At 43.4% G+C, this 15,991-nt stretch overlaps 1 protein-coding gene across 1 annotated transcript; it reads right to left on the reverse strand.

Moving 5' to 3' along the window:
- Positions 1-102: 102 nt before the first annotated feature.
- Positions 103-15,458, reverse strand: cep135 (centrosomal protein 135). The gene is made up of 26 exons (XM_030083656.1): positions 15,205-15,458; positions 14,800-14,941; positions 12,316-12,506; positions 12,058-12,225; positions 11,596-11,737; positions 11,390-11,474; positions 11,184-11,312; positions 10,822-11,037; positions 10,635-10,700; positions 10,398-10,548; positions 10,085-10,314; positions 9,852-10,007; positions 9,603-9,740; positions 9,009-9,086; positions 8,773-8,924; positions 8,352-8,467; positions 8,072-8,226; positions 6,954-7,009; positions 6,686-6,854; positions 6,446-6,556; positions 5,395-5,580; positions 5,105-5,314; positions 4,831-5,033; positions 4,639-4,743; positions 713-865; positions 103-278 (listed from the first exon to the last, which is right to left on the reverse strand). Exons 2-26 carry the CDS (start codon positions 14,913-14,915, stop codon positions 257-259), a joined length of 3,504 nt encoding a protein of 1,167 aa, XP_029939516.1. The 5' UTR covers positions 14,916-14,941; positions 15,205-15,458; the 3' UTR covers positions 103-256.
- Between the last annotated feature and the right edge of the window lie 533 nt (positions 15,459-15,991).

Raw genomic sequence — 15,991 nt, forward strand, 5'->3', positions numbered from 1 at the left:
GCAGTGAGTAGAGTTAAAAAGAAGACAGAACGATCTGAGTGAAACTGGTCATTAGCCTGAGTTTGACCCCCCCTCCCCCCTCCCCTCAATTCATGCCTCCCGTCTCTGGGCGGACGGAGTGAAAGTAACTACTGGTGTGCTCAACAAGCTGAAGCATGTTGTGGTTTGACGTCTTCATTTTTCACTCCCGGAATCTGAACTCCAAGCTTTCAGTGGTTTCTGACACACTTATCAGCACCTCGGCTTCCTCTTCCTGTTAATCTTTGAAGCTCACACTCCTGCAGAGGGAATGAGAAAGGCTTTGAAACACACAGGGGAATTTAATTTCTGCCTAAAAAGTTATTGTTCATTTATAGCTTGATATATGTGCGGAATAACAACAAATTAACAAACATTTTCCCTGAAAAAGTTTCATTTTCGGATGACATTCTGCGCATGACGTTGACAGAGCCACATCAGTAGAAATGATTGATTAATACGACGCATCTGAAGCTTCAGCAGATGTTTACTCTGCACCAGCAGTGTGTAACGCACATTCTAGGAACTGGTTTATGTTGGGTTTTTTTTCACCTTACTTATCTAGGACCACCAATGACAGCAGCTTCCCTTCCTTTCAATACTTATTTTTAAAAATGCTGTTGGTTTGATGTATGCTTGCCTTCATGCTGGTTTGTGCGATAAAAAAAAAAGAAAAAAGAAAAAAAAAGCGTACTTGTCTGCCGACTTGTCGGAGCGTTCGAGAGTTCGGAGGATGGAGCGTTCTGAGGAGGCGTGGTGGGAGCTGCTGGAGCCGCTGTGGGGCGACGAGCTTTGCAGTGAGGAGAAGGACAAACCCTGTCTGCGCATCTCCTGCATCGCCCTTTCACTGAGAGCAGAAACAGAGACGGGGTCAAAAATGCCGTTTCCAATCAGGAAATTCTGGAGGGGAGCTGGAAGGGATTGACTGGAATTGAACAGGATGCAGACAGTTTCATACAGATGAAGTTAATATACTTCAGAGTTCAGAGGGAGCAGTAATACACAGAGAACTCTCTATCCCGGTCCCGAGGAGTCGTATTCATACTGACCCTACAGACAGATCACACAGGTGGAATTTAGATACGGATGTATTCAAGGACTGAGTGCAGATTCTTTGACTCAGTTATTATAACTGTCAACACAGGAAATACATTACACTGGACAGAGAAACCGTATCATGGTACTTCTCCTACAGGAAGTGGCTACAACTTCTGCTGCTCCATTTTTTTGTTTTTTAATTTTTTATTTGAAGAAATGAACATAGATTATAAATGTCTCTCACAATTTGATGCTTCTGTCACTGGTCTTTAGCTCTAAACCCAAATGAGATATTAAGAAAATACCTTAATTAAATGAATAAACAAAATTCAAAATGAAAGAAAATAAATACAAATGTTCGACCTTTTCCATCACTGAGATATTTCCTCTCCTGTATATAAATATCCAAACTTACTCTCATAATGAAAGTAATCAAAATGACAAATTATACATCCAGAAATAAGAACGGACAATGATTATAACTGCTTCGTCCACACACAAGTCTCCCTCCCATCTGACTACAAACGTAATCCCTGATCAACGCCTTGTAATGTGAAAATGATAGTGATGGTTTGACACTGCTCACAGTGAAAGCCTTCGACATAACTTGCTGCATACATGAATAATCTGGACTTAGAGAAGTCCCAATATTGAAACAAAGAACACAACTAAAAAAATTGGAGTGGGGAGGGAGGGAGAGAGAGAGAGAGAGAGAGAGAGAGAGACAGAGAGAGAGAGAGGGTATATTATCTCCTCAACACAAATATTGTCCAAAAGTAGCCATATATATTCTTTGCAATCTTTCCAGAAATTCTCAAACTTTTCCTGTGCAAACCCAAGGCTGAACGTCAGCGTCTCCATTGTGAAAATGTCCTGGACCACTTTGATCCAGTCTTCAATTGTCGGAGAATCTTTGACCAACCATTTCCTTGTAACTGCTTTTTTACTTATTAGTAAAATACAGAGATTTGTTTCCAGAGCCTTTCACGGTATCTGGTGTTAATCCCAGACATAAGAATTTCCAATTCTTTCTCTAATTCATCCATTTTTTTTTTCATATGAGCCATTTTTGTGATGCCAATTTTGGAAACAGCTTTACTGGCATCCCATACCATAAGTGGTGATACTTCCCCATTATCGTTCTCTGACAGATATAGCTGAATTTCCCTTTGCAGCTCTTCTCCATTTTACCGTTTAGTACGCTTAAGTTCGGCCTCCAGGAAAAAGCATTTTTAATTTTTTTAGATTCAAGTCTTGGTGAAGAGGACTGTGATCTGAAGGGTCCATGACTCCAATTTTGCATGAGCTTACAAAACCAGCATCTTTGTAATACATAAAAAAAAAGAATAAATCCTTGAATACGTTTTGTGTGGTGGTGAGTAAAAGGTGTGATATCTAGCTGTAGCTCCCAGAAAAACAATAACTGGTACACTCTGATGTCCCCTGGGAGAACTTCTGGTTTGACGTCCTGTTTGTGACCCTAAAGGAGTCAAGATCTTTTGCTGGCTTGGAGCAAACGACTCCATACATTCCTGAATGTGGAGGCCCTCCTTTGAGTTAACAAAATGTTCCATATTTTACTCCCATGAAACTTCTGCAATCATCACAATTATTATCCTTACCATTCATCTAACCCAAATACACCCTATAGCTATATTTTTTTTATCCGTTTGTCCCAAAGTCTCCATTAAATTTGTCCTTCAAACTTTGCATTGCCCATTCAGAGAAATGTCCTCTTGACACTGGCCGAGATGCACTGCCGCTCACTGATCGACCCGCATGAAAACATCTTTATTCTCCAAACCGTCGGGCTGCTCCTCTGGTCACTGCACCTGTCCTCCTTTGGACCCAACTTTGTGCCGCATCAAGTTCTTGATCTTGTCAGCCCACCTCGCCGTGGTCTGTATTTTGTGACGAGTGGACCTCTATCCAGCATGTCCGCAGCAGCCTCCTCTGCTGAGTTGTACAGACGCGTCTCACCCTGGTAAACACTCTCAGTCTGGCTGGGAAGCGAGTTTGAAAGCGTGTATTGTTCCCTTTAAACACTTCCTTCGCCTCTGTGTATTTCCGTCGTCTGCTGAGGGTCTCTAGTGCATAATCGTGGTCTATGCAGATTCTTTTCTCTTGATACAGGAATCCCTTTGCTTTCAGGATCCCTTCTTTAATTTTGCTGCTGGCAAATTTGACCACTATGGATCCTGGGGGAGCGTCGGCCAGTGGTTTCAGCCCCACTGCACGGTGAACGGTGAGCTTGCTCTGTCAATAGATGGTCAGCAGGAGGCAGCTCCAGTTTTTCTTTGAGCAGATTTTCCACAAAACTTGCCACCGACATGGAGCCATCTTCCGACCCTTCCTTAATGCCGTGACTTCTCATGTTGTTCTTTCTGGCTCTTCCCTCTTGATCCGTTAGTTTAGACTCCAGCGTTGCTCGTAGCTTGAGCAGCTCCCTCGTAGCCTCCTCCAGCCCTGGCACTCTTTCCTCCGTTTCCGAGACTCACACTTTTGGCCTCATCGCCTCTGCTGTTGGTCGTCTTACTATCGTCTTGTATTTCTCGGAGAGTGCTCGCGTTTTCCGGTCAAAATTCTCTCGATTCCTGCAGTATCACTTCCAGCCATGTCAGTTAGCGCCTCGCCTCGGGACGGCCACCAATGTCACTTTCAACCGATTCCTCCTCGGCTGTTTCGGTCCGCTTGATAGATTGTGAGACGTTCCTCTGCTTTGATTTGGGCGTGCTTTAAGTGGCTGTTTAGTATCTCATACAATACTTCTGGTAATATCACAAGTAGGCACTGACCTGAACCTTCAGCCAAAACACTCCAAACCCAATTATGAAGCATTCCCTCTAAATCTGAGCATAATTAAGGCAATAATTCTTACTTTATGGCTCCTCAATTTATGCTCCTATAACGAGAAATCATCTGTTCAGGTCATACATATAGATCAAGCTTTTGACATCTGGGTTAGGAGAGAAATTACCACAATGAATGCTTTGCTTTTCATGTCTTTCAACCAGCTAATGCTAAAAATCAACAACTCCAGATATTTACATTCCATTCTTTTCCCATCACAAGAACTCGACTCCGTTCTGAAACTAAACCCATGTTCTGAAGCTAACACTGGGATAATTTATTTCTTGTTAAACTCATGTAATTCAACACCCTTAACTATGCTATGGAGTCAATGGGAGGGAGACTTGGCACATTTTTCTGATTCCGACTGGAGAAAAAGCTCCAGACAGAGAACATTCCTCTTCAATCTGTTTACAACACAGGATCATCCAGCTCAAGGTCGGCTGAGGAATAACATAAGCAGGGTTGCTTTTTCTGTACAAACAAATACAGATATACATAATTACTCATTTTCTGTATAACAGTGCCTTTGAACTTAATAAACAAGAATTAGGATTAAAAGCTGTTGCAATTATGAGACCATTCATAATAGCTGGGTCGGATATCAGTACATTTTTTCACCTTTCACTTTATATATAACAGGATGTGAGTGTGACTTTTTTTTTTTTTTTTTTTTTTTTTTAATATGTAACAGCTCAAATCCTCAGGGTGAAAAGGAAGAACCGGGCTCACCGTTCAAAGCGCTCAGTGGTCAGTTGTCTCTTCAGGACATCCATCTCTGTCTGCAGCTGAGACACTTTTCCACGGAGCTGGGAGACCTCCCTGGCATGCTCAGCACTATAAACACACACACAGATTTTAATTTATCTATTTTTTTCCCCCCCATTAAGAACAGCACTGCTGCGCTGGAATGGATCAGTTTACGTTTTGCTGTCAGCCAGGGTGAGCCTGTCACGGAGGACCTTGAGCTCCGACTCCCTCTCGCTGGCCGTCAGATGAGTCTGGAACTCTTTTTGCCGGTTGGTGGAGAGCAGCGTCTCCAGGTTGCGCACCGTCAGCCTCTCGCTGGCCAGCTGCTTCTTGAGAAGCTCCATTTCGGACCGAACGTCCTCCAGTTCCCCCGTGACCTGGCAGCAGAGGACATATAAATATGGTGCGGCGAATACCTACTGGTGTTGACAGCGAGACCGGGCCTCACTCGCTCCATGTCCATGCTCTTGGAGGTGAGCTGGCGCGCCGTGAGCTCTTTACTGGAGTCCAGTTTGACACAGAGTTCCCTCACGGAGGCCAGGTCCGAAAGCAGAGCCGCCTTCTCTTCCTGGGCTTTGTGTAGCTCCGTTTCCAACCGGGACATCCCGTGAACCAGCGAGGAGACTTTAGCCTCGTAAGCCTGCAGGGCCTGCGTGTGCTTGGAGAGACAGCGGTCGTACATTTAAAACGCATCTGTCTCGACCTCCGCAGTTGGGAAGTTGCGTCGTGGCGGCTCACCTGCTGGATTTCTCTCTCCTGGTGGCTGACAGTGTCTCGCAGGTGTCTGCGCTCCGAGTCGGAGGACAGCAGCTCCAGACGGATGGAGTTATTCAGGCCTTCGGCCTGCTGCAACTTCTGCTCCCGCTCCTCCATCTCGGTGTGGGTCATCCTGAAGCGCTCCAGCAAGTCCCTGTTCTCCTGCTCCTGCGGGGCGGGGGGCAGCACGGTCTCCTCACAGTGTCCAGGTACGACAGTTAAGATTTCACAGCCTCACTTTGCCATTAAGACTTAAAAAAAACCAAAAAAAAAAAAAAAAAAAACCGAACACAGTTCCTGTCGTCCCGAGAACCTTTTCAGTGAAACAGTCTAAAAGAGCCAGTCGTTGAAGAACAGTGGCTTTCTGTCATTCTTAGAGTGTGATGTCTCGCTGTATCAGCCATGGTCTCGTATTAAGGGCAGTTCCTTTTACAAAACAGGAAAATTTTAGTGTGAGAACATTGACTCAGTTAATGATGACGAACCGAACCTCAGTGATTGCTGTAATTCTGAAAACAGACAATAATTGCAACATGCAATCGTAACAATAAAGACAGCATGCGACTCACTTCTGGAACAGCATCATAACATGGATCTGGAAATGTTTATTTGATGCTACTAAAGCTGAAGGACTGAGGTCACTTTGTTGGGTTTATAACTGAAACAATGACTTTCCTTGTTATTGTTAGGAAGCGTCAGTTAACAGGGGGGAAAAAATCTAATCAGCAATTTCCTTTATGGGAGAATTACATATCTGTTTTACTAAAGTAAAGACAGATTTAGTTGCTCAAGATTTACAAATCAAGACAATATTTTACCTCAAACGTTTGTGCTAAACCACAAGGGAACTGTTTAATGTGACATTATTTCTAATAACAGTTTATTTCGTACTATAGTGTCTTTTCAATGGAAAATAACTACAATGACTTTTACTGGGAAAATAACACGACATTTTCAGTATTTATTTACTGTCTGTTTTAGTGCAACAGTACGCTGCTTCAAAACATTGCGGGAGTGTTGGATTTGCTCTTACTTTTGTCTCCATGAGTTTCTCGAATCTGGACACTTCAGAAATGTAGGAGTGGACCCTCATCTTCAGCTCATCTTTCTCGTGCAAAGCCTCCTCCATCTCTACGTGCACAGCCTGAAATAAAAAACACAAAACAAGAGCCGTTGTGCATTTCAGTGCATTTTCCATCCCATTTGTTTTCCTAGAACATAACGAGACAGAAGAAAAGCGTTTCTGACTGACTGAGTAGGATCGATGACTCACTTGGTTCTCTCGGGTCATCGTGGCCAGGTCGTCTTGCAGCCTCCTGTTCTCCCTGATTGTGATTTCCTTGTCTCTCCTGAGCTTGGCGAGCTCCTCCTGAGAGGTGTCCTGCTGTCTCCTCAGACTGCTTATTTCCCTCTCTCGACTGTTTAAGGCTCCCTGAAGCTGACTGAAAGGATTGAAGCCAAAACAAGACAGTTGGATGAACTTTCCATCAGGAACTATTCACACTGTGGCTTAAAGGAGGCGCAAAGGCCACAACACTCACGCCAGGGAGGTGTCCATGTTTTTGATTGTGAGTCTGACATCTTCAAGGGTTTTCTCCTTTGGAAATGACACACAGTTATGCACCATTAGTGCAGCTCACTTCAGTTATACACATATGAAACATAACTGGTCACTGTATTTATAGCGTCTCTCCATAACCATCATGATCAGCCCCCGTAGTTATCGTATGTGATTCCTCCGTAAAAGAGGGTTGCACAGCCTCCACAGGCGTCTTTTTTGATAATTGTAACAATTTTTTTTATTTAATCCACATGTAACAGTGAGATGAATGTGCTGTAAACCAGCTCTATGATAAAATCATTGGTTATTCACAGTTGTCTTGTGAGGGTTATCCTCTTTTTGGAGGGAATTAAGAAGAGTCTCCAAAAAACCCTTTTTTTGTCAGTATTCTTCATTGAACTACAACTTGCTGAACCTGACAGAGATCTGTGGGAAATATACTGCATGAAAATCACCTTGCTGTGACCTTTTCTCATGTTGTTATTGTTGGTTGGGATTATGTTAAATGGCTGCAGGATAAACACATTCACTTGGTTTCCCAGTGAGCCAATCATTTAATACAGGCAAAAAAGAGACCAACTTTAAAATGAAAATAACTTCTGTTTGTAACGTTTGCTTTATGGGTCAAACCGTTTCAGTGGGAGTAGACGTCACAACTCTGAGACACATAACTGAAAATGGGATAGCTGAGAGAAAAAAAAAAAAACCTCACAGCTGGAGAAACAGCATCAAAAGTCATATACTGAGTTTGTGAAAACAGAGACTATGAAGGCTGTAGCAATCCTGTGTTTTAAATCGTGAAAAGCTTTTGAAAAATTTTTTTAAAAAAGTGTAGCTGTAAAGATTTTGGTATAAACCTTTCAATTATTATATTTTTAATGAAAGATTATATAAATAATCAATGTAAACATAATCACGTTTTCAGTTTTTAAAACCAGTGGAAAACTCTGAGTCAACAGTCTTCATGCTATAAGAAATACATGAAAAATGTCTCCCTGGGAGTAATAAAGTATTTTCTATTCTCCATCCTTACTGGTCTGGTCTAGCCTGGATCACACTGGGCAGCTTGTAGTGTTTGGTGGTTTGATGTGACGATACCTTCTTGGATAACTCCTCCTCTAGAAAAACCAATTTCTCCGTCTTTTGATCCACCTCATCTTGCAGAGCGTCTTTTTCTCTGTCAAGGACAGAAATAGACTTCTGCAGGGCAACGACTTCTTCCTTGTGTTTTGAGCTGTGCTGACTCAGCTCCCCTGGCAAAAAAAAGACAGAAGAAGAAAAAACAAACAAACAGAATGAAACCGACCGTCGTGCACCTAAAGTGAAGAAAAGCTGAGAATCTGAACAGCGTGACATAGGCTGTGGCAGGGATCCTCACCTATTCTGTCCTCGAGTATTTCAATCTGCTTGTGAGCGGCGTGCAGCTCGTTCATCTTCACAGACAGTCTGTGTTGGGTATCGGACAGCGACTGCTCCATCTGCTCCTGGAGAAGCCTGCGAGCGGAGGAGAGTGGAGATCAACGACCCCTCACTGCTGCGGCAAGTCGCTCTGTCATTTTGTGTTTGTGTTATTCGGCAGAGATGAACCTTCAGGACAGAACATAGTATTAAAAAAAGCTACTTTAATGCCATTAAGCTTCCACAAGTAAAGAGGCTGAAGCTCCTCTGGTCACAACTTTACAGTTTCAGAGTAGATCATCGTTCTACATTTCAGGAGGGAAAAACCTGCCGGTCCGCTTCATTTTAACAAAGCTCTGCAGTGAGAGAGGACGACAAATACTGAGATATTGCTTCCATGCCTGAGAGCATTAGACTCAGCCCTCTGCTGGGCCGCCTCCTCTGCGGTGTGCACGACGGCAGCGGACCGAGTCTTCAGCTCCGCCTCCACAGCCTCCTTGCTCTCCTTCAGCAGGCAGACCTGAGAGCGTAGGTCCAGCCTCTCCCGCTCCAGCTGCAGACACAAGCTCCCTCTCAGCACCCAAGTCAAATACACAACACACTGAACTTCACATGAAGACATATCTTTTGATCTTACAGTCTGAACGGACTTTTCCAGTTCGACAATCCTCTGCTCTTCAGCTTGTCTGTTCGTAAGGGCTGAAGTTTGGGCAACCTGCAGGCACACACACTTAAGTTAGTCACAATAATGTCCACGCTCAGTTAAAATGCTTGTTTAATATATGCCACACTAGTTTCTGATCTTCAAGTGTCGGGTTATTGCTTGACTTAATCATGAGCTATGTCAGAAAATACCAAAACTGACACTGGACAATGTCTTTCTGGGAATATCTGGAGTTGTCATTTTGCTAAAAGCAGTGCTCCCCTGCCGTTTCTGTCTTAGAGACCCCCAGACTGTCATTAAGAAAACCACAGGACTCCCACTTTAATCCCACATCACAGTGAAGCCAAAATCCACTCTGGTGGACACACAAAAGCACAAGCCTCGAGGTTTAAAGCAACGGGAAGGCTTCTCGGTCTGCTCCTGAGTCTTGAAAGCTTTGTGCCCTCCCATGACCTCTGACCTCCGCTTGGTCCCGGATCCCAAATTAGTATCCACTGATCTAAAGGAGCACAGTGCTGCATAGGAGTCACTGAAATGAAGGAGAGGTGATGTTATTCTGCGGCTGACCGTGAGTCTGTCCGTCAGTGCGTCTCTTTCAGTCGCAATTCGCTTAATTTTTTCTTCCGCCTGTTTCACCTCCTCCTGCAGTTTCAAGATGCTTGTTGACGTCTCTACGCCATGGTGAACCTTCAGGTCGTCTTGAGCCTAAATTAAAAAAAAAAACAAAAAAACAAAAAAAAAAAAAAACAAGTTTCTTAAATAAAGTTCAATGATTTTAAAAAGAAGGATGTTTCTAGTGCCCGCCTTCGGAGCTACCTGTGTAAGCAGGGTCTTGAAATGGTCTCTCTCCGCTCGGAGGGTCTTCACATTGCTTTGAATGTCCTCCATGTGCTCCTCAAACTGCTGCAGAGCAGCTTTCAGCTTGTCTCTTTCTCTCGTCACACGCAGCAGCTCTGCATCTGCAACGCCGGACTGAATATTTGGAGATGTGTTTTACTGACAATTCACTGCCCTTCATGACATATTTCTACGTATTCGTGAGCTCTTACCCTCATTCCTGGAAGTCTGGCGCTCCTGCCTCTGCTTGGACTGCATGTGGGACTTAAGTCCAGGCCACTGGCCCCTCTGGTACGTTTGTAGCGATCGACTTCTCTGCGATAGTGATCCCTCTCCTCCTCCAGACTCTTGACAAACGCATCCAGGCGAGATGGAGAGCGTTCCCTTCTACAAACGCCATGCTTGGCACGGAAAGCCTCCAACTCCAACACCAAGTCTTTCTCTATGAAACAGCCAGAAATTATTTAAAATGATGCTAAAACGTTAAAAGATGACCGAGCTGAGGTGTAGAACACCGCTGCTTACCAGCTGCCATCATTTCCTCAACCTTGTCCTGCAGCCTGACTTTCTCGTTCTCCATGTAGCCGACCAGCCCCTCCAGCTTTTCGTTCTGCTCTTTGAGCTCCGCCAGCTGATCCTGGAGACGGTCCTTTTCGAAGTCACCCTCGGACTGCTCCTGAATTCAATATGTTTTTAACCAACAGAAGCTTTAGTTTCATAATTTTTGTCGTGAAGGATAACTGCAATACACAACACACAGACCCGTCTTATTTTTGTGATAATGTCCTCCAAGTCTTCGATGACTTTCTGCTGCCTCTGAACTTCTTTCTGTTGAGAAAAATTCGAGCCTTAGAGTGCCGATTGAGCTCAATTAAAAATCACACTTAGTTACCATCTTCTGTTAATTCCTGAACTCGGTGTACGACAGATGTGTGTGTCCTGATCTCACTTGAGTTTCTTGCAGCTCCATGTCAGCCGTCTCCAGCACACGCTCCTTGTCCATCTCCAGCCGCTTGGCAAGATCGTCTATGTGTGTCAGCTCCTCGCACAGCTCCAGGTTCTTCAACGACAGATTGGCCACTTCAGTGGAGGCGTCCTTCTTTTTCTGCTGCAGGCCCTCTATTTTTTGCTCCAACGTCCTGTTTGTCTCCTGTAGATACTCGATCTGTGTTGAATAGAAACAGCAGATTTCAATAGGCAAGCTCATCCAATCCTCCAGTTATTCTTTTCCCCAAAATCACTGAAGCTATAATTCCCCTTTTTCTAAAGCTCTAGAAGCTATAATTATTCAGTACTCTGTGCAGTGCTTGCCTGAAGGTTCAGATGGTCGATCAGCTTCTTGTTGCTGACGTTTTGAGCTTCTATTGAAATCACATCGTGAGGCCGGCCTCCTTTAAGTACATGATTTAAACGATCAATCTCCTTGTCCCTCTCCTCTACCTGTTAAAAAGTTAAAACAAGTTAACATGACCGACACAGCTGGGTGAATGTGATCTGCCTTGATGCAACTTACTCACCTGAGTGTTTAAATGTTTTATGAATTCTTGAGCATTTTCCAGATCTAGTTTGAGTTTGATGATTTCTTCCTGCAGCTCGTGAATTCTACAAATTGAAATAACCAAAACCCAATGCGAATGCAATTAAATGCAAGAGTCATCAAAAAAAACCCACGGTTCCATTTCAACGTCAGCGAACAGCTCGGACGTCACAAAAGCGAACGGACCTGCCATCTGCCAGCAGCAGCAGGTCAGCCACACACGGATCGTCGGGCTGCTGCACAGGATAAGCTGATGTAGAGGAGGGAGGCACGAGCTCATCGATCTGCATCCTCTGCCGTCTGAAAGGAATACTGCGCTTTTTTCCTCCTGTGTCAGATTGAGAGATCGAAGAACGCCGGTCAGCAGACGTCTCTCAATTCTGGCCTACTCTAAAAAGGTAAAAGCTTGTTCTAAAAGATCCAAGCTATAATTTTATAAACAAACAGAAGAACAAAACCATCAAAGAGAATAAGCAAAGTAACTATCAAACATCTCTTTCAGGTCTATCTGACCCCAGACTGGAAGTTAGCATGCCGGAATGTAGATGTATGTATTTGGAAAAGTATTTGGAATGTATTTGGAAAAGTTCATGTGAAAATGCAATACTTTATGCCGGCATGTGATGTTATGCTGTGTTTTTGTGTTACCTGGCGTCTGCACCACAGCCTGCATGTTCTTCTCCTGCAGCTGCTGGATGCGCTCAGCTTTGGCTTTGCTGTCTTTCTCCAGGCAGCGGACCTTGTGTACATACTGATTATTCAGAAACTTGAGATCGGAGGTCTGGTGGTCCAGTTTTCGAATGTGGGTTTTGAGCTCTGGAAACAAACGGGGTTAGGTGAAGCTCACAGGAGTGCTTTTAGTGTATGAAGTGGGAACAAATGAGCTGAAATGGAGATGGAGCTTACCTCGGGTGACACGATCCTTCTCCTCCCTAATTTTGAGGAGCTCGAGGTGCAGCTCATTGTTTTCCCTGACGACCCGGGCGTTCTCCGTCCTGTACGGCTCCAAAAGGGCATCGAAGTTTCGGCTTTCTGTCTCAGTCTTGCCTGCAGACAGTTTGGCATTGCGCAGGCTCTCAGTCGTGTGAATCAGGTCACTGTAATGCAGAAGAACACAGGACTGAACTACAGATAACAAACTCAACACACGAGGTTATAAGAATGATTCTTCTCTATTAATTTGATATATTCATATTCACCTCACTTCAAATGTTTTTTAAGGTGCATGGATATTCTATGAGTCACATTAGCAGAGAAAGTCTGTGAACTGCATTTACTGGATTCTGTATAGCTTCTGCTGAGGAACAGTCAAGATGTTGGTCCAACAAGGCCGTTGTGACTCAGTTCTTAACAGAGGCCTTGTTGAAATCTGGGATCTTGGTTGCATGGACTCTTCCGCCAGCGTTCAGCATATATGTAAAACAAAATGTATTAATGTTAACTGACTTTTATACATGAACACATATTTGGAAACTGGTGCTGTTTTTTGTTCTATTGGTATTGCTGAATAGTCTACTCTTTTTTCCCAAAAGGTGAAAGCACCATTAACATTCACATTACTGCACATGCATACGTGTGAGGGGCCGTGGCTCAGCTGGTAAATCAGATCGGCTACACATTTGCAGGTTCAATCCCCTGTCTTCCTATGTCAGAATGTGGTGAAGTGTCCTTAACTGAAACCAACATTGATCCCATCGTCAATGTGTGAATAAGAAGTCTGGTGCTTTTTGACTAAACCAAAGCTTTTCCTCTAATGTCACATGAGGATAACAAAACCTAATGTCACAAAATTACATCCATTTCAATAAAAAATAGAAAATAAAGCAAAAAAAAAAAAAAAGTGTACAAGCCTCGCACATTTTCTCTGAGTAGTTTCAGGTTCAACAATGTTACGTTTTGGATCCCTATTTGGAAGAAACCTCAAGTATGTAATGTCAGATATTTACTGATTATACACATATACATATTCATACATATACATATAAATGGTTTAAGTGAGGATATGTTTAAGACTTCTGATCAGTAAAGCATGTGAGGTTCATTATCCTGCAAGCTACAAATTTGTCTCACACAAACCAAACACAGCGAACAGGTTTTCTCATTGATAAATGAGGTTGTCAACACTCTCTTTGAACACTTTAAATTTGTGTTACTAAACATGTGCATGCATGCGTCTCCATCTAACTCAGTGGCGTCCAACCCTGGTAGTATCCCGGCTCTGCATGTTTGAGGAGTCTTCCTGCTTGAAAACACCTCAATCTAATGATTATGTCAAAATCAATTTCCTAAGAAAGGCCAATAATGACTCCTTCATTGCAATCAGGTCTAGTATTTGCAGATCATCTCGATTTAACCCTGTGTGTCAGGAAGCGTGGACTATCCTCTCTCCCTTCCTCACCGTTTTCTTCACCCTCTACATCACAGACTTCAGCTACTGCACTGAAACCCGTCATCTCCAGATGCTTTCTGATAACTCTGCAATACCAGAGTCAGCAGGCACGAGGAGAGTGAGCACAGAACACTCAGTGTGAGCAGAACTATCTGCAGCTCAAATACACAGATGCCTTCTACAGGAAGGACCAGAGTGTCTCTTTTTTCTTAGGTGGCTGAGCACGTACAACATTTAGCGCACAATGCTGAGGGTACCGTCTTATGTAATATCTTATGTATATCATGTTGTAAATTATTACTGTGCAGAATAACTTAGATTAACTAAGAATTTTCAGCAGGATTCTAAAAATATTTCAATTTAATTCTATAATAATAACGATCATGAATGACAAAAACGTGTCATGACCTGGTTTACTGTCAAGTCTGTTCTCAGTCCAACAAAAGCAAAAGAAGGAAAGAGTTATAGTAAAGGTAATAATACCAGTATTAGAATAGAGAACTATTCAGTGGTTGCCACAACACATCATTGCAGCATGCATGAGAGACTTTGTCAGTTTTTACAACTGCAAGCCCTTCCTACCAGATTAGGCCAGATTTGGACTGTTCCACATACAAACACTAAAACCTAAATGGCTCCCAGGAGGTGACTGCTGAGTTTCAGCACTGGTATGAGACAATAAAGGTCACAAAAGCTTGATTAGGGGCCTACAGTCCTGCTGCTGGACAGGGCCTTTGTTCCACATGCTTTGTTTCTACCGCTGCAGCACACCTGCCTGAAATGAGGGGCTTTTTGTTAGGCCTTCTTAGGAACTTGGTGATACCCAACAATTATATCCCAGACCAGGTCTGGACATCTGTACACCTGAAAGAAGCTGACTGCAAGAGCTGGATGTGGCACTGAAAGCAACTCGGCACTGCCACAGTGTGCTCAAACACTACTTAAATCTACTGCACCTTTAAAAAGCACACAGCATGTAGAAGAGGGTTTCGTGGATTTACCTGAACAGCTTCTCCACCAGAGGGAGAGACTCTATCTCCAGAGGCTGTCGGTAGCCCAGCTGGTCCAGACGTTTCCTCAGGTTGACAAACTTTCTCTCTGCGATGCTGCTGCTCATGGCTGAGATGTGGCACAAAGCTCCGACTACACCCCATATAAATCAGGTTAAATACTCACAATGATTAAAAATAGAAACATTTAGAATAGCAGCAGTGAGCCTTCAGAGTCACTTCCCTTTCAGATAGCCGTCAATGTTTGCTAACATGTGACAAGCTTACGATGAGTTAGGCTGGCTAATTCGCCATAAGCAGCAAGATTGTGTTTACACATCGAGCTACTTCCCACTGTTTACAAACCAAATCAGTGAGTAAATACCAGGTTGCACTTGTATAAAGTGTGACACTCACTTTATGAGGCGGCTCCGTATGCTAATGTTAGCTTCGTCAACCTTAGTATACATCGTCCGCATGAAACGTCTCATCTCCCAGAGCAGCGACTTGCAGTCCCGTCATTGTAGCTCCGTGATTCTCCGTTAAAGGGTAAATGGTGACGATAAAACGCCGAGGTTATCTTTTATTTCCGCGGTAAAATCATTTGAAAAAAGCGCCGATCACCTCCTCTGCGGTTTCGTCACCATGGAGCCGGGAGAAACATCGGTGGCCGCTCGTTCTGTCGGCCGGCGTCGTCCGCTTCCCACGCTGGAGGGGCGGAGTCACAACTGCACAGACTTTTACCGACAGTCGGACCGAAAAATAAATTAGAACTTTATTTATTTAAAAGTGAGTGATTTTGTCAGTGATTTTTGCTCTACTAAAATATAAACTAAAATGTCCAAGCATTTTATTAACTGTTAGTTATCATTGCCTTTAACTACATACAAACCATCTGATTTAATTTAATACATTAATATTTTGAGATAATGTATTTTGGTTTTTGAATAGATTAAAAAAACATGTTTCAAACATTTCAGTCTATGTGTAATAAATCTAAATCTTGGAGGTTTAAATCAGGGTAGCTGCGGTTCAATTGCCAGAGCCAAGTGTATTTCATCACTCCATGTCTAAGTGTCTTTGAGCAATACACTGATCTCCAAAGGGATGGTTAGACACCTCTCATGACAGACATGATTATTTCTGTGTGCGTGTGAATTGCTGGATTGGACTAACATTGCAAAGCACTTGGGCAGCTGAAAAA

The sequence above is a fragment of the Salarias fasciatus genome, chromosome 23 (assembly GCF_902148845.1).
Source record: "Salarias fasciatus chromosome 23, fSalaFa1.1, whole genome shotgun sequence".
Lineage (NCBI taxonomy): Eukaryota > Metazoa > Chordata > Actinopteri > Blenniiformes > Blenniidae > Salarias > Salarias fasciatus.